This window comes from Taudactylus pleione, unplaced genomic scaffold (genome assembly GCF_031769625.1).
Source record: "Taudactylus pleione unplaced genomic scaffold, aTauple2 ptg000689l, whole genome shotgun sequence".
NCBI classification, from domain to species: domain Eukaryota; kingdom Metazoa; phylum Chordata; class Amphibia; order Anura; family Myobatrachidae; genus Taudactylus; species Taudactylus pleione.
The window spans coordinates 174,803-195,607 of record NW_028285091.1 but is presented as its reverse complement, the minus strand read 5'-3'; the positions used below and the strand labels follow the sequence as shown (position 1 = coordinate 195,607).

Below are 20,805 nucleotides of genomic sequence, written 5' to 3'. Positions count from 1 at the left end.
TGCAAGTAGCCCAAGCTTAGTTTTATGATTTATTTTTTATAGTGTTTTAAACTGAGCAGCAACAACAGACAGTTCCTTGTATGTCTGCACTGCTGCTCCATCAGCCCTCCGCGTCACTGTGACACCAGCCTCGGCTAGGTACTCCCGGCGGGGCTTTTTCCAGGGGACTAGCTAGCAAGCTTCCCGGACCCCAGACTGCCATCCAGAATCCAGGGGACAGGTGAGACGAACCCACGTTTGCCGGCCCGTGTCTTTACACAGTCTAGCCTCCGGTCTCAGGAGACGGACCAAAGGCATTGATGTGGACACTCGTGCGCCCACAACTTCACTAGACCATTGGGGCATTAATATACTGGTACAGATGAGGACCCGGTGGTTAACGTCAGCATGGGGAGAAGGCGCTCTCCCTACAGCCCCTCCCCCAACTCAGGGCACCATTCCACTGCGGTCTAGCCGTTCCCTGAGCTGCTCCTCCCTCACCCTCCGCCCCCTTAGAGATGTGCAGCAGCCATTTTCTGCAGTCTCCCTGTATACCTTGCCCACGAACCAGGTTATACAGCGCTATATCCTACCAGCCACTGCGGTCTGTGTAGTTGATTGTTGTGCCAATTGCAGATATATAGTGTGTTTTTCTGTGTTTGTATGTGAGTTGTGCTAGCGCTGATCTCTACTTTCTATACTGTCAGCTTATACCTTTCTCTTTATTCTACTATACTACAAAGCTACAGGAGGTTCATGGTACCTCACATCTCCTACGTATTTGTGAGGGCTGTCATATACTATATAGCGCGGTTGCACACTACACTGCGCCATATTACACATACTGCAGGGTGTTCACTGCACTGTATCATACCGTGTGTTTTATTATTCTAGTGGCTTTGTCTGGCAGAGGAAAGAATAACAAGCAGCCTGATGCTGCTTCTCCTACTGTATTGTCTTGTAAGTCCTGATGTTACGATTCTCTCGCACAGGAGAGATCGCAGGACTGCTGACAAGGGCTAGATATGATGGAGGAGTGGCAGTCCTTTCACAACTAGGGCTAGCTGGAGTGTGGCTGCAGTAAATGACACAATAGGCATAGATAGGGTACACTAGCAGCAACAAATAATGGTCTGGGTACGTCTTGGGACTAAGGGCAGGAATGACCAGGACTGTAATGAATAGCAGGATAACAAAGCAAGGCTACACCGAACAAGACAAGAAAAGACTATGACAAGACTGACAGACAAAACAGACAAGAACTGGACACAACAAAATAAACACAGAGTACTAGATGTGGCCTAGAGGCCGTGGTGTGGTTTAGACAGCTGGAACGCGGCTTGGAGAGCCGGGTGATACTGGGCTGAGTAAGCAGCCTGCAGACTGAGGTGCGGCTTTGAGAGCCGGGTAGTTCTTGGCAAAGAAGCAGCCTGCAAGCTGAGGTGCGGCTTTGAGAGCCGGGTGGTACTTGGCTAGGTGTGGCAGCAGCCGAGTAAAGTTGTAACAAAGTCTCTGGTGTTAACGTCACTGCAGTGTGGCCTGTGCCGCCGAGTTGACACTAGCAGCTGACGCTGTTGTGCGACCTGCACCGCCGGGTTGACACGAGCTGACGCTGTAATGCGACCTGTGTCGCCAGGTTGACACAAGCAGTTGAAATGGTCTTGGCAGGGTCTTAAACAGCAGACAGGTGGATTCAGATGCTGCAGTAACACATACTGGAGGCAGTGAGGTGGAGACACTGCAGGTCACAAGATGAATGCAGACAGACAGGACTGTGGTGTAATACTGCAGGGCTGAATGGAGACAGGATCCAGAAACAATAACAGAAGTACTCAGTAGACCGGCAAGCATTTAGGAACTGAACACAGCAAACATACACTGGTAATGACACAGTATAACTGGCATGGAGTGAAGGGTTGGCTGAAATTTAACAGAAGCAGGGTCCAATCAGAACCAATTCCTGGAGAAAGCAATTCCTAATCAAAGGCATGAGTGCACCTGCTCTGCACACAGACAGATCTAATGATGAATGATCTAATCACAGACAAGACAGGATTTCCAGCTACCTGCAAAAAGCCAGAAAAAGGACAAGACATGATGCAGTATCCCAGTAACAACTATGACTGGGAACTGCCACCAAGATGATTTGCTAACCGCAAATCCTAACACCTGCTCAGTGGGCTTAGCGTCCCAGAGGACCTAATTCAGGATGGTCTTTGTACAAATTGTTGCACAGACTCAGGCCCCTCAGCCCTGGTGTCTCCTCCTCAGGACCCACCCTGGGCTGCCTTTTCTCAGGTACTGACAAAGATTGTGGACCACTTAGCAGTCACCGTGGTAGCCCCCCTGTGGGATGGCCACAGCAGGTACTCCCTGCAATTCCTTTGCCTCCCCCATGGGTAGACGTACTCTCTACCTCAGTACAGAGTATGACTATTACCACTACAGTTTTTCAGCAAATGCTGCAAAAGGAAAAGCCTTTACCTACTAAACGTGATGTGTTATCTTCCCAGTCCACACAGTTATCTGATTCTGATATATCATCTGGGGAGGCAGAAGACGCAGACCTCTCTCACTCTGACTCAGGAGAAGAGGAGCCACCCTCTAAATTAAATATACCTGCACTGGTGAGAGCTGTAAAATTTATTTTACAAATAGAAGAGGAAGAACCCGCTCCTAAGAAAAAACAAACACTTTTTAAATGACAAAAGGCAGTCATACCAGAGTTTCCTCACTCTGATCACATGAGTGAAGCTGTGGAATATGCCCGGTAAAAGGTTTCAAATTCCAAAGTGGTTCAGTTCCTTTTACCCCCTTCCAGTTACTGATTGCACTAAATGGGAAGTTCCTCCAGCAGTGGATTCTCATGTAACACGTCTGGTGAAGACTGCCACCTTACCCATCCATACGGCAACATCCTTTACGGAGACTACAGATTGATGTATAGAAGCATTGCATGAATCCATATACTCTCTTACTGGAGTTATTACTCGTCCTGCTAGGGCTACGGCCTGGGTGGCAAAAGCCATTGAGAGTTGGGCAGAGGCCCTAGAAGAGACATTCCTCGCTGATGCTTCAAGGGAACAACTATACTGCATATCTCACATTAGAGATGCAGCCTCCTACTTGGGAGAAGCAGCTATGGATACGACTCTCCTGGCCTCCAGGATATCTGCCAGTTCGGTAGTGGCTCGCTGTATTGTTTGGCTCCGTTCCTGGATAGCAGACTCGGGTTCAAAAAGGGCTCTGGAGTCCCTTCCTTATTCTGGAGATATTCTATTTGGTCTAGAATTAGATAAAATTGTGACTACTTTGGCAGCTTCCAAGGCGGCGTTCCTGCCCTCTATATATAATACCAAGCCTCGGACGTCATCCTTTCGGTCCTTTCGCCCTCAATGAAAAGCTAAGGGTCAGTCCTTTCCACGGCAGCAGGCAGCAGCCAAGGCCTCCAAGCTTAGGGCCAAACAAGACTGGGCTACTAGAGGTCCACCTGCCCTGTCTGAGGACAAGCCTACATCCTGAAGGGACGGGCCTCTCCTTGGGGGCTCCCAGGGTGGGCAGCCGACTTCTTAAATTCGCCAGTTTTGGCGTCAGATCATATCAGACGCCTGGGTAAGAGAAGTGGTCTCCCACAGATATGCTCTATTCCTAAGGCTACCCCCCAGCTGTTCTTTTGCACGGGGCCTCCATCGGACCCAAGCAAGGCCCTGCTGCTCCAAAAAGCCATTCAGTCCTTACTGAATTCAGCAGTAATAATTCCAGTCCTCTCCTCATAACGAGGCAAGGACTATTATTCTACCCTTATCCTGGTTCAGAAGCCTAATGGGTCTCATCGGCCTTAACCTCAAATCTCTGAACAAGTTTATTAGGGTGCCCAGGTTTCGTATGGAAACCCTCCGCTTTATTATCCTAGCTATGGAGCCTGGAGATTTTATGGTGTCTCTGGACATTCAGGACGCTTACCTACATGTACTTATAGCACCTTCTCATCAATATATTTCCGGTTTGCTATCCTACAGCAGCATTATCAATTTCAGGCCCTACCGTTTTGCCTCTCAACGGCCCCTCTGGTCCTTAGAAAAAAAATCATGGCAGTTATGGCGGCCTCCATTCGTCTTCAAGGGATCAGACTACTCCCGTACTTAAGACGACCTCTTGATGTTGGTCAGCTCCCCAGAGATTCTTCACCACCATCTGCAGGTAACAATTGCCTTCCTGTAAACACATGGGTGGCTGATCAACTGGTAAAAGTCTTCCCTGACACCTTCTCAAAGAATGGTACATTTAGGAGGCCTCTTGAACTCTGAGGTACAGATAATCTTTCTAACAGACAGGATCTCCTTAATCACTTAACTGACAAATTCTTTTTCCAAAAACCACTCCGAAATTGTCTTTTTTTTATATGATTGAATTAGGGCCCTCATTCAGAGCCGCTCGCTAGCGGCAGTACGCTCGTTCCGAGCGATGTTCGCACATCTGCGCATGCGTACGGATTGTAATACGCATGCGCGAACCAGTCAGTGCGGCCGAAAATCGTTTGTACGCTATATAGCGAGTGCCTGCTATTTTGAGTGAGAGAATGAGGCGTATGTGGGTGGTAACAGGGGAAGGTGCTTGAAAACGGGGGAGTGGAATTCGAACGCAGGCGTGCTTAAAGGTCAAAACGGGCGTTTTAAGGGAGTGCATAATTAATACAGCAGCGTCATTGACCACGTCAGTGGTTTTTTTTAACTCAGAACTGCTCGCAAAATAGCGGTTGAAAAAACCAACCACAAGAATAGCGAGCAGTTCATACCCTGTACGATGTACTCGATTAATCTAATAAATAGCGGACATGACGTATGGTGCGAGCGGCCAGGGGGCGTTTTTATCAAATAAACGAGCGTATGTTTTGCTCGCTCGTTCAGACTTAGAGGTGTGAACAGACTGCAATTTGCGAATGGATCATTTGAATAGCCACCCCTTGTTTTTGAACGAACGACCGCAAATAGCGAACGGCTCTGAATCAGGCCCTAGGTCAGGAACAGCTTTTTAAAACTTATCCAACACGATTTTGTAAAAAAAAAAAAAAAAATTTTGATACACTGTATACCATAAAAATGGCAATTTTTATGGTATATAAGGCCTGATTCAGAGCCGGTCGCTATTTGCGCTCGCTCGTCCAGAAAATAGGGGTGGCTATTCAAATGAACCGTTCGCTGTTTGCGGTCTGTTCACGCCTCTAGGTCTGAACGAGCGAACAAAACTTGCGGTCGTTTTTTGGGAAACTACGCCCCCTGGCCGCTCGCATCCTATGTCATGTCCGCTATTTATTACATTAATCGAGTACATCGAACAGGGTATGAGCTGCTCGCTAATCTTGTGGTTGGTTTTTGCTACCACAATTTTGCAAGCAGTTCTGGCTAAAATATAACCCAGTGACCTGGTCAATGACGCTGCTGTTTTAATTATGCACACCCATAAAATGCCCGTTTTGACCTTTAAGCACGCCTGCGATCAGATCTCCACTCCCCTGTTACCATCCACATGCGCCTCATCCTGTCACTCAAATTATCAGGCATTCGCTATTTTGCGAGCACATGAATTTCGGCCGCACTGACTGGTTCGCGCATGCGTATAACGATCCGTACGCATGCGCAGTTGGGCAAACATCGCTCGGAGCGAACGAGCGGCCACTTACGAGCGGCTCTGAATCAGGCCCATAGTAGTGATGGCCATCGATAAACATCGATTGTGGCCACAGCTGCCGATGTTTCCTTAATATTGGCTGGGGGCTGCTGTGTGTGTGTGTGTGATATATCTATCTATCTATATATATATATATATATATATATATATATATATCTCTCTATCTATCTATCTATATATATATATATATATAGCCCTCGCCGGAGGGGGGAGAGAAGGACAGTTCTGCCAGCGCTGCCTTCTCTGCCCTGTCCTCTCTGGGTGCGTCGGCGCTGGGCTGGGCGATCACTGCAGTGATCGGCCCACAGGGAGGGACAAAGTGTGCAAAGGGACCAGAAGGTCACTCTGTGATTGGCGGCTGCTAGAAAATTATTTTCCAGCAGCCGCCCACAGAGCTTTCCTGACTGGTCATATCACATACGACCATGTCAGGGAAAGCCCAGTCTGGTATGGTCGTATCTGATACGGCCATGCCAGGCAAGTGGTTAATCCGAGTGCGCAGTGGTTAATCCGAGTGCGCAGACTGCTCCGCAATCGCCGAGTGTCAATTCACGCTGCAATGCAGACATTTGGATCAATGGTGTCCACCATCGACATGGTGGAGTTCGCTCAGTTTCACTCCAGGCCCCTACAACACCTGATCTTCTCCAGGTGGAGCGGCCTACCCCATTTACTTCGATCTCCAACGATTGGACCTCCTCCCAGAGGTTCACCTGTCCTTAGCCTGGTGGATCTCATGGTCTCAAGACACACCAACAAACTTCCAGTATATGGAACCAGGATAAGGGACCCTGGTACAGCCTTTGTGGATGCATTGTCAGTGAAATGGACCTTCCATTTGGCATATCTCTTTCCCCCTAATATCCCTGCTTCCTCAAGTTATTTGGACTTCAAGCAGGAAGGGGGCACAGTCCTGTTGATAGTTCTGGCCCAGACGCCATTGGTACGCCGATCTTCAGAGTCTCTCCATAGATGTTCCTCTTCAACTTCCTCTATGGGTGGACCTGTTGTCTCAGGGTCCATGTCTACATCTGGACCTGGCCCATCTGTTTTCAACGGCTTGGCTCTTGAGACATCCCTCCTAACGGCTAAGGAATTTTCCAGCTTTATGGTCCAGACCATGCTCAGGGCCCATAAACTGGCCTCAGCCAGGATTTATCAAAGAATATGGCATACATATTTCCAATGGTGTGCTCCAAGAAACTTTGCTTTATCCATCTGGTTCCAGCGCAGACTGACTCCTCTACCAGATGTTCACACCTTCCTGCAAGGTGTTCTCTGTATACAGCCTCCCTATGTCCCTCCTGTGGCTCCATGGGATTTGGCAGTGGTGCTCCAAGCACTTCAAGAACTTCCATTCGAACCCCTGGAATCAGTGGATGTCAAGTGGCTCACTGCGAAGACTGTTTCTTCTAGCTATCACATCTGCCCATAGGGTATCAGATTTAGGGGCGCTTTCATGTCACTCCTCCTTTTTAATCTTTCATCGGGACAGGGCAGTTCTTAGAATATGCCTGGGCTTTCTTCCCAAGGTGGTCTCTCGTTTCCACCTAAATGAGGAAATTGTGGTTCCGGCCTTTCAATCACCAGACATTTCGGCAGGTGAGGCCTCTTTCAATGTGGTCCGGGCTCTAAAGATCTATGTGGACCGCACTAGTTCCATCAGGAAATTGGAATCCCTCTTCATCCTATATGGATTCCACAAGAAGGGATGGCCAGCTAACAAACAGACTCTGGCCAGATGGATTCGCAAGACTATCTCACAGGCTTACACGCAGACGGGCCTTCCTGTGTAGGCTACAGTATCTGCTTATTCTACTCGCTCTGTGGGTCCCTCATGAGCAGCCCAGCGTGGTGCCTCAGCTGACTAGCTATTTAAGGTGGCCACCTGGTTGTCTCTATACATCTTTCTTAGGTTTAATGCCTTTCATACATTTGCCTCTTAGGTTAGGGTTCTCCCATCAGCTCAGGAGCGTTCCCGCTCTTGAACAACTGCTTTGGGATATCCCCATTGTCTCCATGTGGAGCCCTATGGACTCTGAAGAAGAAGAAGAAAAGGAGAGTTATGGTAAAACTTACCTTGGTTTACTCTTTTTTTTTTTTTTCTTCAAAGTCCACAGGGCACCCGCCCTGATGCACCCGGCTTCTATGGGTTTCTTCTTTTGGCCACTTGTTTCCGTCTCTGTGTGAGAGTATGTTTCCTCAGTGTACCAGTCTTCCTTCTCTCGTGTCCTGCTCCTGCCTTGGGCTTAACAAAACTGAAGTGCCCTCAGGTTGTGGGCGGATTATAGGGGGGAAGGAACGGAGCATCCTTGGATTGAAAATCTTTGCTGTTGGTGTCTGGTCCTCCAAGGTCCCACTTACACCCCATTGTCTCCCTGTGAACCCTATGGAGTTCGAAGAAAGAGTTAACAAAGGTAAGTTTTTTTCCATAACTTTCCTTTTTACAGGGTCTCCTAGTGAGAACGTGTGCATGTAGTTTGGGGTAAAACTGGGATCTGCACATATATATTCATCATATAACCTCTGATTACCATTATGCAATATTATCTTTTAGGTGTTATGAGTTGCCGCACTTGTCGTGATGGCTCAAACAGCCTTGCCTCGTCCCAGCCATTGCTAGGCTGCCAGGATGCTGCATGATGTCATCACGCTGGCTGCACTGCCTTATGGTCACGGCTTGTTGCCTGGTTGTTTCCCTTTACAGCCCGGCAGCTGTAGTGTGTTTTACACAGATTAGGGGGCTTGTCCCAGCGGGCATGCTGATTGGGTGTCTGCTTAGGTAAAAGGCAGTGAGGACATAACATCACTGATGGATGTAGCGTCCTGTCTGCCATTGATGCTGACCTGCTCCCTGAAACCTTCTACCCTGTTACTGTAATCCTGACTCCCCTGCATGTGTGCCTACTGCTTGTGTCTATACATCCAGACCCTCCTGCACCCTATCCCTGGCTCCTGTCCTGATTTCCTGACCTTCCAGCTCAGTATCATTCTCTCTGCCGGAATCCTGACTCCCCTGCACATGTCCTTGCCTTTGTGTGCCAGCTCAGTATCATTCTCTCTGCCGGAATCCTGACTCCCCTGTACATGTCCCTGCCTTTGTGTGCCTCCTGCTTGTTCCTAAACATCTGCACCTTCCTGCACCCTATCCCTGGCTCCTGACCTGATTTCTTGACCTTCCAGCTCAGTACCTGGTTCATTCTCTCTGCATGTTACTGTAATCCTGACTCGACTGCATCTGTTCCTTCCTTTGTGTGCCTCCTGCTTGTTCCTAAACATCCGGACCTTCCTGCACCCTATCCCTGGCTCCTGACCTGCCTCCTGTCCTGATTTCCTGACCTTCCAGCACAGTACCTGGTTCATTCTCTGCCTGTTACAGAATCCTGACTCCCCTGCACCTGTTCCTGTCTTTGTGTGCCTCCTGCTTGTTCCTAAACATCCAGACCTTCCTGTCCCTGGCTCCTGACCTGCTTCCTGTCCTGATTTCCTGACATTCCAGCTCAGTACCTGGTTCATTATCTGTCTGATTGCTGACCCTGGGCTCAATTACTGCTTCCTGGCTTTCAGCACCAGTCACCTGGCTCCGGTTTCATTGCACCTCTGTTTCCCGCTCCAGCTTACTCTCTGCTGCCACCTGGTTTCCCTCATAAGCTCCTACCATCTTGGGTATAAGACCTGGGGACATCCAAGTACCTGTGAGAATATAAATATCGATGGGAAAGGCGGTTGCTATAGGTGACTACCTCTCTGGCCAGATTCTAGGAGTTTATGTGGATCCCTGGGTGGGCCCTAACAAAAAGGGACTTTCATTAGCACAAGATATTATATGTAATAAGTTATTAGTGCATTTATTTACTGAGGATATAAAACCTTTACCTGCAATGACACATATAATGCAACATGTAAATATCAACATAATATTACCAATAAAATGTCTCACTTTAACGATCACTTATATACAGTCACTGCGACATTAATAAATCCCGAGCCCAGCTCTACGATCCTGTGAGACCCAGAAAAAAAAATAAAATCCGTTCGGATTTTTTTACCGAATCTTATTGGGTATCAGCTGTCATGAGTTTTGGATAGCCAATAAGATTCGGTAAAAAAAAACGAACGGAACCAAGTAGAACCGAGCCTGCACATCCCTAATAAATAAATATATATATATATATATATATATATATATATATATATATACACATAAACACACACAGTCAGGTGCATAAATATTGGGACATTGACAGAATTTTCATATTTTGGCCTCTATTCACCACCACAATGGCTTTGAAATGAAACAAACAAGATGTGCTTTAACTGCAGACTTTCAGATTTAATTTGAGGGTAATTACATCCAAATCAGGTGAACGGTGTAGGAATTACAATGGTTTCTATATGTGCCTCCCACTTTTTAAAGGGGCCAAAAGTAATGGGACTATCAACTCAAAAGCTAATTCATGGACAGGTGTGGGCTATTCCCTCGTTATTTCATTATCAATTAAGCAGGTAAAAGGTCTAGAGTTGATTCTACGTGTGACATTTGCATTTGGAATCAGTTGCTGTCGACTCTCAATATGAGATCCAAAGAGCTGTCAATATCAGTGAAACAAGCCATCATTAGGCTGAAAAATCAAAACAAACCCATCAGAGAGATAGCAAAAACATTAGGTGTGGCCAAATCAACTGTTTGGAACATTCTTAAAAAGAAAGAACGCACCGGAGAGCTCAGCAACACCAAAAGACCCGGAAGACCACGGAAAAAACAACTGTGGTGGATGACAGAAGAATTATTTCACTTGTGAAGAAAAACCCCTTCACAACAGTTGGCCAAATCAAGAACACTCTCCAGGAGGTAGGTGTATATGTGTCAAAGTCAACAATCAAGAGAAGACTTCACAAGAGTGAATATAGAGAGTTCACCACAAGATGTAAACCATTGGTGAGCCACAAAAACAGGAAGACCAGATTAGAGTTTGCCAAACAACATCTGAAAAAGCCATTACAGTTCTGGAACAACATCCTATGGACAGATGAAACAAAGATCAACTTGTACCAGAGTGATGGGAAGAGAAGAGTATGGAGAAGGAAAGGAACTGCTCATGATCTAAAACATACCACCTCATCAGTGAAGCATGGTGGTGGTAGTGTCATGGCGTGGGCATGTATGGCTGCCAATAGAACTGGTTCCCTTGTATTTATTGATGATGTGACTGCTGACAAAAGCAGAATGAATTCTGAAGTGTTTCGGGCAATATTATATGCTCATATTCAGTCAAATGCTTCAGAACTCATTGGACGGCGCTTCACAGTGCAGATGGACAATGACCCGAAGCATACTGTAAAAGCAACCAAAGAGTTTTTTTAAGGCTAAAAATTGGAACGTTATGCAATGGCCAAGTCAATCCCCTGACCTGAATCCGATTGAGCATGCATTTCACTTGATGAAGACAAAACTGAAGGGAAAATGCCCCAAGAACAAGCAGGAACTGAAGACATTTGCAGTAGAGGCCTAGCAGAGCATCACCAGGGATGAAACCCAGCGTCTGGTTATGTCTATGCGTTCCAGACTTCAGGCTGTATTTGCCTGCAAAGGATTTGCAACAAAGTATTAAAAAGTGACAGTTAGATTTAGGATTGTTTAGTTTGTCCCATTACTTTTGGCCCCTTAAAAAGTGGGAGGCACATATAGAAACCGTTGTAATTCCTACACCGTTCACCTGATTTGGATGTAATTACCCTCAAATTAAATCTGAAAGTCTGCAGTTAAAGCACATCTTGTTTGTTTCATTTCAAAGCCATTGTGGTGGTGAATAGAGGCCAAAATATGAAAATTCTGTCAATGTATCAATATTTATGCACCTGACTGTATACATATCTTTTTTTTTATCCAGGACTCTTGCTTAATTTGAAAGTGTAATCTGCCACGGTGACTTCAGAGAGAAGGGAATGTAGCAATGCAGATCAACGGCACTGGATGGACTTGTAACAAGCAGCAAAAGGAACTGTTCACCAGAACAGCTCAAGGTCAATGTTTCAGAATTTAATCTTTCGTCAGGGTACAAATAATAAATAAAACATCCTACCTTTTAAATACGACCAGTGAAGAGTGCACAGCATGCCGTGGCATACTTCCGGGTCGGGTTCACGCCAATGACGTCACTGGACTGCGCCTCAGTCACCACGTGGTCCCCGTCCCAGAGTGTTACCATGGTGCTGTATAAACAATGTAAAAAATGTTTTATACAGGCTATATAATAAAATATAAAAAATGCAATCTGTGTATGGAATAGAGTACTAGCTATCCCTAATCTATAACATGGGGCATTTAGTTATTTTGTATCCTGACGAAAGATTACTGTCAGGATGCAGCTTGGGATCGGCCGCTATTTCACCTTCACGAAGGTGTTCTTAGGCTTAGGTGTCCAGTCGCTGGGAGTGGAGGTGAGTGGTGTCAGTATTCTCCCCAGGGTCTGCTAGGGCTTCCGGGGTGCCGGGCATGGGCGCAGCCATGTTGGTCCATATCACCTGACTAGTCTCTCCTAATGGTAGTCATGTGGTGACTCAGCTGATCCAATGACCAGCTACCCAGGGGTAATTTAGTCTGACTCCAGGAACAGGAAACTGCTGTTCAACTTCGCTGTTCCAGTGCCTGTGATTCTCACCAGTGTTGCTTCAGCCTATTTACAGTTCTCTAGATTTTCCTGCATTAGCTTCCATGCTATTTTCAGTCTGAGACTTAGTTCTCTCCCAGTACTCCTGTTTTTATGTTTCTTTTCTTGTGTGTCTTGTAATGTGTTGCTAGTTCTATTGCAGCTTCTCTATGTTACTGAGGTGACAGGTTTCCTGCTAATCACTAGTTGGCTCCCAGCTGGACATCTTGCAATCCCCAGTCTATGCCTGATCCACATCTCTGTGTTTTTCTGTCAGCGCCTGCATATGTAATTCCCAGTATATGCCTGTGTCCACATTTCTCTGTGCAAATCAGCACCTGGATTTCTAGCAAATTCCCAGTACATTTTCCAGTATTCTCAAGTAAGCCTGTGATTAGGATCTCTAACAGTGTTCCAGTATTCAGTTCCTTTCCAAAATTCAAGCATTCAATACACCTCCAGTGTTCTAGCATTTAGTTCATTTAATATAGTTTCCGTCTGCCACTCCCAGGTACCTGTCCATAAAGCAGCGACCTGCTCACTTGGTGCAGCAAAAACAAATCCCAATTGGAGGGGTCACTGGAGAAAACCACTAAGTGAGTTAGACTCCGCACCTCTGGGCAGGTCTAGCCAAACTTGGGTTCGGCCGCAACTTGGAGACCTAGTTACAGTCACTTCCCTAGTCGCCCCCCGGCTCACCGTCCTCCACAGAGGAACATTTGCATCGGATCGTGACAATTACATTCTGAAATGTTGACCCAAAGCTGTTGCGGTGAACAGTTCCTTTTGCTGCTTGTTATAAGTCCATCCAGTGCCGCTGATCTGCATTGCTATAGCTATATATATATATATATATATATATATATATATATATATATATATATATATATATATATATAATCTCTCATTAGTCTGTTTGTCCGTTTATGCATTCAGACACCCTTGCACCAATTAGCACAGTATAAAATGTCAGTTACAAATTGTATTTTTTTTAAACATATTAAATGTGGTTTTTTTTTGTTAAATGAACCTTATTTCGTTAAAACATTCATATTACTATACATTTATTATATTCCCAACAGGTGGATGTAACAGATGGAAAATATCGCTGGACCATCTAATTATATCTCCAGATTCTGAAATAAAAGATGACATCAGACGAGATTCTCCAGTTCTCCACAGTACAGATCTGTCATCTCGTCCTTCTGATATGTCATGTTCTCCTAATAACTCAGATATTGGTACATCTATTACAACTCGTAGAGTAGATAATATATTTCCCAATAATATAGATGACACATGTTCTACAAAGAGAACAAAGCGTATTGCCCATCAGCCAGCAAAGCCATTTTACTGTTCTGAGTGTGGGAAATGTTTTACATATAAATCGGCTCTTGTTATACACGAGAGACGTCACACAGGTGAGAAGCCATTTTCATGCTCTGAATGTGGGAAATGTTTCACAGAGAAATCCGCTCTTGTTACACATCAGAGATGTCACGCAGGGGAGAAACCATTTCCATGCTCTGAGTGTGGGAAATGTTTTACACAGAAATCAGCTCTTGTTACACATCAGAGAAGTCACACAGGGGAGAAACCATTTCCATGCTCTGAGTGTGGGAAATGTTTTATACACAAATCAGTTCTTGTTATACATCAGAGATATCACACAGGTGAGAGGCCATTTCCATGTTCTGAGTGTGGGAAATATTTTACGCAGAAATCAGATCTTGTTACACATCAGAGACGTCACACAGGTGAGAAACCTTTTCCATGTTCTGTGTGTGGGAAATGTTTTACACGGAAATCACATCTTGCTACACACCAGAGACGTCACACAGATGAGAAGCCATTTCCATGCTCTGAGTGTGGGAAATGTTTTGCACAGAAATCAGATCTTATTAGACATCAGAGAAGTCACACAGGGCACAAACCATTTCCATGCTCTGAGTGTGGGAAATATTTTACACAGAAATCGCACCTTGTTAGACATCAGCTGTCACATAGGAAAATAGCATTTCTATGAGCTGATACAAAAGAGGGTTGTAGTAACACTCCAGTCACACAGTATAATATCATTTTAGGCTATCCATCTGCTGCTAACTGGGATGTGTGCCATTAATATAAGACTGGCATAGACCACCCAGGTGACACTTATAGTATTGTCTTTATTCTATTAGATATCTGCACCAGAGCTCAGAATTGAGCTTTTGCATGGTGGAATAATGGTGACACATGAACCACGAAGTATTTATTGAAGGTGGTTAGAAAAAAAAAAATAAAATTTGCCTCACTTTCTTGCAATTTCAATAAAAACTTTTTTTCGCCTATTTTGAGGAAATTGTTTTTCTTTTTAGAAGAAATAAGTAAACATGGTATTTTCTTGAAGAAAAAAAAAAAAGGCATTTATTGTGTGGGCATTGCATGAATAATACAAAACAGACAATTATTGTCACCATTACTGCAAATGTATTATATAGCAAATTACACCATGATTATGTTCATATTTCCCTCATAACATCTAAGCTTGTAGCCAAAGTCCTGGGTTCCTGTTTATCTGCAAGTTCCTACTAACGCTATATACATCACTGATATGCAGGTAAGATATACTCACCTCCCAGATACAGAGGCTAACATCTAGGCAAGGGCTGGCGTGTGAGCACTCTGTATTTGTAACACCATCCATAGGTGAAGCCTTAGCCTATATTGTAATTAGGATTTTTTTTCTACCTTCCAGGCTGGCTTAATACAGAAAAGCAGATGCATAGAGACATGAATACACATAAAATAAAACTGAGCACATGCACGTGACACATAATGACTATAGTACTGCGGTCTCCTCTCCCATGATATAAGATATAAATGGGGCTTGAGCAGTATTATTAGAGAGATAAGGAAGAGATGACAGTAATGAGGTGTTCCTATAATAAGCAGGACTGTGAGGTCCAATAATAAACAGGGTTGTGAGGTGCAAAAATAAGCAGGACTGTGAGGCCCTATCATAATCAGGACAGTGAGGTCCTATAATCAGGACAGTGAGGCCCTATAATAAAGCAGGATTGTGAGGCCCTATAATAAGGAGGACTGTGAGGCCCTATAATGAGCAGGGCTGTGAGGTCCTCTAATGAGCAGGACTGTGCGGCCCTATAATAAGAGCAGGGCCCTATAATAAGCAGGGATGTGAGCTCCTCTAATGAGCAGGATTGTTAGGCCCTATAATAAGCAGGGACGTGAGGTCCTATAATGAGCAGGGTTTGAGGCCCTATAATAAGAGCAGGGCATTGAGGTCCTATAATAAGCAGAACTATGTGGTCCTGTAATAAGCAGGGCTGTGAGGCCCTATAATTAGCAGGACTGTGAGGTCCTATAATAAGCAGGAGTGTAAGGTCCAATAATAAGCAGGGCTGTGAGATTCTATAATGAGCAGCACTGTGTGTGAGGCCCTATAATGAGCAGGACTGTGAGGCACTATAATGAGCAGGACTGTTAGGCCATATAATAAGGACTGTGAGGCACTATAATAAGCAGGACTGTCAGACATAGTTTATGCTCTTTTCTGTAATTCTTCAGTCCTCTGATCAGATTATTTCCCCTGGTTAGTACATAGTAAGAACCTCTCTCACCTTCTCTTTGGACCTGATGCAGAAAGTGAAGGATATCTGCATAATAGACGACATCTCCCGTCATTACATTTGGATATATAAAATGGTGATTAGATGACACAGGACACTGATGGCTTTTTGTCTTATTATAAAAATAAATTGCTACAGACATGAAATAATGTAATTTATTGGGGGATCCCCTCGTTGCTATCACAGGGGTGAGGGGCATATGTGAATGCAGAGACTTTAGCAGTGTACAGTATCTTATTCCTATTGAGGGTGGGGGATGATGGGAATACTTCTGCACCAGTGGGTAATGGATATCATAAATCAAATGACCCCAGTTAAGATCTAGTTTCTGTCATATGGTTCTGGGGCTGCCAGAGACAATAAGTACAGCTCAATAGGAACAGAGATGAAAGAATGTCTCTTTGTTGGTACACTAGGAAAAATAATATTAAAATATACATTTTATGCATTTAATAATATTATGCCTCTAAAGTGAAATATTTTAAAGCAATAATGATGTGAATAATGTGAATAAAGAAAATGTGTATATTGATAACGCTGGTATATGTGACCGTACATATTCCTTCAGCAATTCACGAATATATGCATGCTTATGTCTTTCATTATTATTTTCATTGCAATTAAGGGTATATAGAAATAATTCAGAATATATATTAGTTGTAAGTTGCAGAGGACAGCATGTGTCGAATGGCCTCAGGCCTAGAGATGAGGTTTACCCTCTCTCTAAAGTAGGCAGGTGTGTGTCTGAAGCAACAGTTATGATCGATTAATATTGTATAATCTAAAGGTATAAATGTTATTACAGAAATAGGTATACATTCGAACTGATGAAAACCATTTCTTCTCTAGCAAGACAGCATAATGGGTTAGTTGAGTATGAACAGACTAGGAGACAGTAGGTCTCAGATCCGTATAAACAAGAAGGGAGTTAATCAGGATAGCCTTGGCCTATAAGCGGTCACCAGTATTTTGAGAACATAGAAAGGAGATTATAGGTTTTGTTATTATTAAAACATATCAGTGAAATGTTTAGTGCGCATGAATATTGAATTCATTAATATTGGTAATTTTAGAATATGTCAGTAGCAGAGAGGGAAAAAGTATAAAAGATTGATTAAATAGGGGAGGGGTCGGGTTGAGCAGGAGAGAACGTAGGTTGTGAGAGTTGCGGGGCGCTGGGCTGTAAGTATAAACAGGGCTGGCTGTCACCTTGGGAGTCTATGCTAGGCATTACAGATAATCATTTTGTCACTGTTGCTGAACTAATGTTTTTTATGTTATAAGTCTGCTTTGACAATAATACATGTATAATTAATTTGCTCTTAAGTAAAACATTGTCATTTATTTTAGAGTTGGTATTGGTGTGAATTATTTCATTTCTTCTTATAATAAGTAAGGTTTATAAATACTATCCAAAACACATCGCACTATCAATATCTTATTATATAAAATGATCCCGCTTGCCAACTCTTATTTCTACTGCAGGGTCCATAGGGCTCCACAGGAGACCTTAGGGTATAGATTGATGACGCAGTCGTCGGGCACCTCAATAGTTAAAGCTGTTCTCCCAGGATCCATCGGGCCCCTCTCCTATACCCCGCCCCCAGGCCAAGGCACCTCAGTTTCGTAGGTGTCCAGCCAGAGTCGGTTCACTTCAAGAGGGGCTCCAAGCAGGTTGGTGTATGTAGCACTATTGCTACTAGACTGTAGGTCTAGTAGTTGATTAAGGTGCAATATAGTGCAGAGTTTATTTGTGCATTGTATGTGTCTAATGCTAGCGCTGTCTGACTGTATTTCTTTCCTCTGTTAGACATTTTACTATCCCTGTACTTTCTGTTCTCACTAGCCCTTGCAGAGACCGATGCAGTCAGGGTGTCAGTAACTTCACAGTTCAGTTTGTTTATTGATCTGCAGAGTGTGACACATACATTCATCATGCCTGGAAGTGATTCTGGACAGGCTGATATTCCCCTCACGCAGTCCTGTACTAAATGTTTTGCAGGTCTACGGGAAGGGGAGATTATTGTGGGAGGATAGTGTACCCTGTGTGCCAGGAATGCAGGTTTACCTGCTGGGCTCAGCTATTCACAAGAGCCGCCCTGGGCTTGTTTGGCACAAGCGTTAACTACCCTGGTGGGACCGCTTGCAGCACCTCCAGTGTCCCCACAATTGGGGTACACTTCGCAGGTTGCTATGCCATCTTCTTTACAGGGGACCCCTCCGATAGCTGGTTGTGGCTCAAAATATTCCTTTACAATCTAAACCTTACCAGGTGTCATCTGAACCTGTTTGGGTTAAAACACTCTCCATCACGGTGCAAAACTTGACGGAGATTTTACAGGGTGACTCTCCTGCGTTCAGCTAGGAAAGAGGTGCTGTCTTCTCAGTCCTTGTACTATCAGAATGATGTGTCCACTGATGGTGGGGAAATTCAGGACTTATCTGAGTCAGAGCTCCCTCAAAAATAGGCAGAGCCTAAGTCTAAAATTTATGTGCACGGCCTCATTCGTGCGGTCCGTGTGGCTATGGATATTGGGGATGAGGATACCCCGGCCGCCAAATCCAAACATGCCTTGTTTAAGGAAGTTAACAGTTCAGCGACAGATTTTCTTCTGTCTGATCAGCTGGTTGAACACTTGGAAGAGGCCTGGAAAACACCAGGCAGGAGATTTCAACTGCAGAAATGGCTGGAGGCCGCTTATCCATTTGAGGAAAAGTATTTCTCTAAATGGGAAACTCCTCAGGTCGATTCTCATATTACTCGCTTAGTCAAAAGTGCGACCCTTCCTATGCCGTCCATGTCGTCTTTAAAGGATGTTACGGACAGAAAAGTGGAGGTGTGTCTAAATACATTTATTCCCTCTCTGTGGGGGGGGTCGCTAGGCCAGCTATGGCTATCTGCTGGGTGGCCAGGGCCATGGAACGTTGGGCAAATGCTTTGGAAGCGTCCTTGCACTTGGAAGCTACCAGTGAACAGCGTGAACTGTTGGATTACCTCAGAGACTTGGCTACATATGTTAACGAGGCTGCTTTGGATGTTAGTCTTTTAACCTCTCACATTTCGGCGGCTGCGATGTCAGCCAGGCGCTCTCTTTGGTTGCGATCTTGGAGAGCGGATGCAGAGTCCAAGAAAGGGTTAGAGAGTTTACCTTTCAATGGCCAGGTCTTGTTTGGTCTGGATTTGGACAAAATTGTAGACACTTTGGCGGCTGCCAAGTCTGCTTATTTGCCCTCGGCACCAGTGCCATCGGGATCTGGAACTTCGTCCTTTCCGACCTTCCGTCCTCAGGTCCAGTCCTATCCCAGACCTTCCGGAACTATGGTCACAAAGCCCAAGAAACAGGCTTGGATTACCAGACGTCCAGCTATCAAGCCCAATGCTAAACCTTCAGCCTGATGGGGCGAGCCTCTCCTTGGGGGACCCCAAGTTGGGAGGCCAACTACTTCAGTGTCACACCACCACAGACACTTGGGTAAGGGAAGTGGTCTCTCACGGATACACCCTCTCATTCCACAGCAGACCTCCTCATCAATTCTCCCCTATGGGACCTCAGATGGATCAGGACAAGGTGTTGGAACTTCAGAAAGTTATATGTTCTATGCTCCTGGTGGGAGTTATAGTTCCAGTACCTACTTCCCAGAGGGGAATGGGGTATTATTCCAACCTCTTTCTGGTTCCAAAACCAAATGGTTCATACAGGCCTATCCTAAACCTCAGGTCCCTGAACAAGTTTCTCTGAGTGCCTCGGTTCAAGATGGAAACCCTGCAGTCTATTATACTGGCTATGGAACCTGGGGATTTTATTGTGTCTCTGGACATTCAGGATGCCTACCTGCATGTCCCGATAGCTTTGGCTCACCAGAGGTACCTCAGGTTCACAGTATTACAACACTTCCAGTTTCAGGCCCTGCCATTTGGGCTGTCCACGGCACCCAGGGTGTTCACCAAACTTATGGCAGTTATGGTGGCCCAGCTGCGGCTGCAGGGGGTCCATCTGTTGCCTTACCTGGATGACCTGCTGTTGCTAGCCAGTGCTCCAGAATTACTTCTTCAGCATCTACAGCTGACAATCACAGTGCTACAAAGTCACGGGTGGTTGATCAACTGGAAGAAGTCCTCTCTGACGCCCTCACAGCGGATGCTTCATCTCGGAGTATTGTTGGATTCTCAACAACAGAGGATCTTCTTGACCAAGGACAAGATATCCACCTTGCAGCAGCGGGTTCGCAGCTGCCTGCACAGTCACCGGGTGTCGATTCACTCGGCTATGCAGTTACTGGGCTCCATGGTGTCAACATTCGACATGGAGGAGTATGGCCAGTTTCATTCCCAGCCTCTGAAGTCTCTGATCCTCTCCAGGCGGGACAGATCTCCATGCCGGATACGAACCCAGACATTGGTGCTTTCTCCGGAGGTGCGTCTGTCTCAGACTTGGTAGCTTCTCACGTCACCTTACCAAGGGCCGCCCATTTTGGATCCCGGATTGGGTCCTCCTGACAATGTACGCCTGTCCCCGGGGTTGCAGTGATGGGTCCTCACTTCGTTCAGGGAAGGTGGACAGAGGAATCGGTCCTGCCAATAAACATATTGGAACTCAGGCCGGTTCTCAGGGCTCTTCAGCATGCAGAACTACTTTGCAGAAAACCCGTGCAAGTGCAGTCAGACAACGCCACCATGGTGGGGTACATAAATTGCCAAGGAGGAACTCGAAGTCAGGCGGCACTGGTAGAGGTGTCCCGCATTCTGACTTGGGCGGAAGGCAATTTCACAGCCATATCAGCAGTGTTCATTCCAGGGGTCCTCAACTGGGAAGTGGACTTCCTCAGCCGTCAAGACATGCATCCAGGGGAATGGT

At 45.4% G+C, this 20,805-nt stretch overlaps 1 protein-coding gene across 1 annotated transcript in view; it reads left to right on the top strand.

Moving 5' to 3' along the window:
* The window catches only part of LOC148477778 (uncharacterized), a 28,054-nt gene extending 10,756 nt beyond the window's left edge, over positions 1 to 17,298 (top strand). Inside the window, exon 7 of the mRNA XM_088456144.1 lies at positions 13,400 to 17,298. Coding sequence (XP_088312270.1) covers positions 13,400 to 14,343 — 944 coding nt within the window. The 3' untranslated portion in view covers positions 14,344 to 17,298. The remainder of the gene's footprint in view (positions 1 to 13,399) is intronic.
* The last annotated feature ends 3,507 nt before the right edge of the window (positions 17,299 to 20,805 follow it).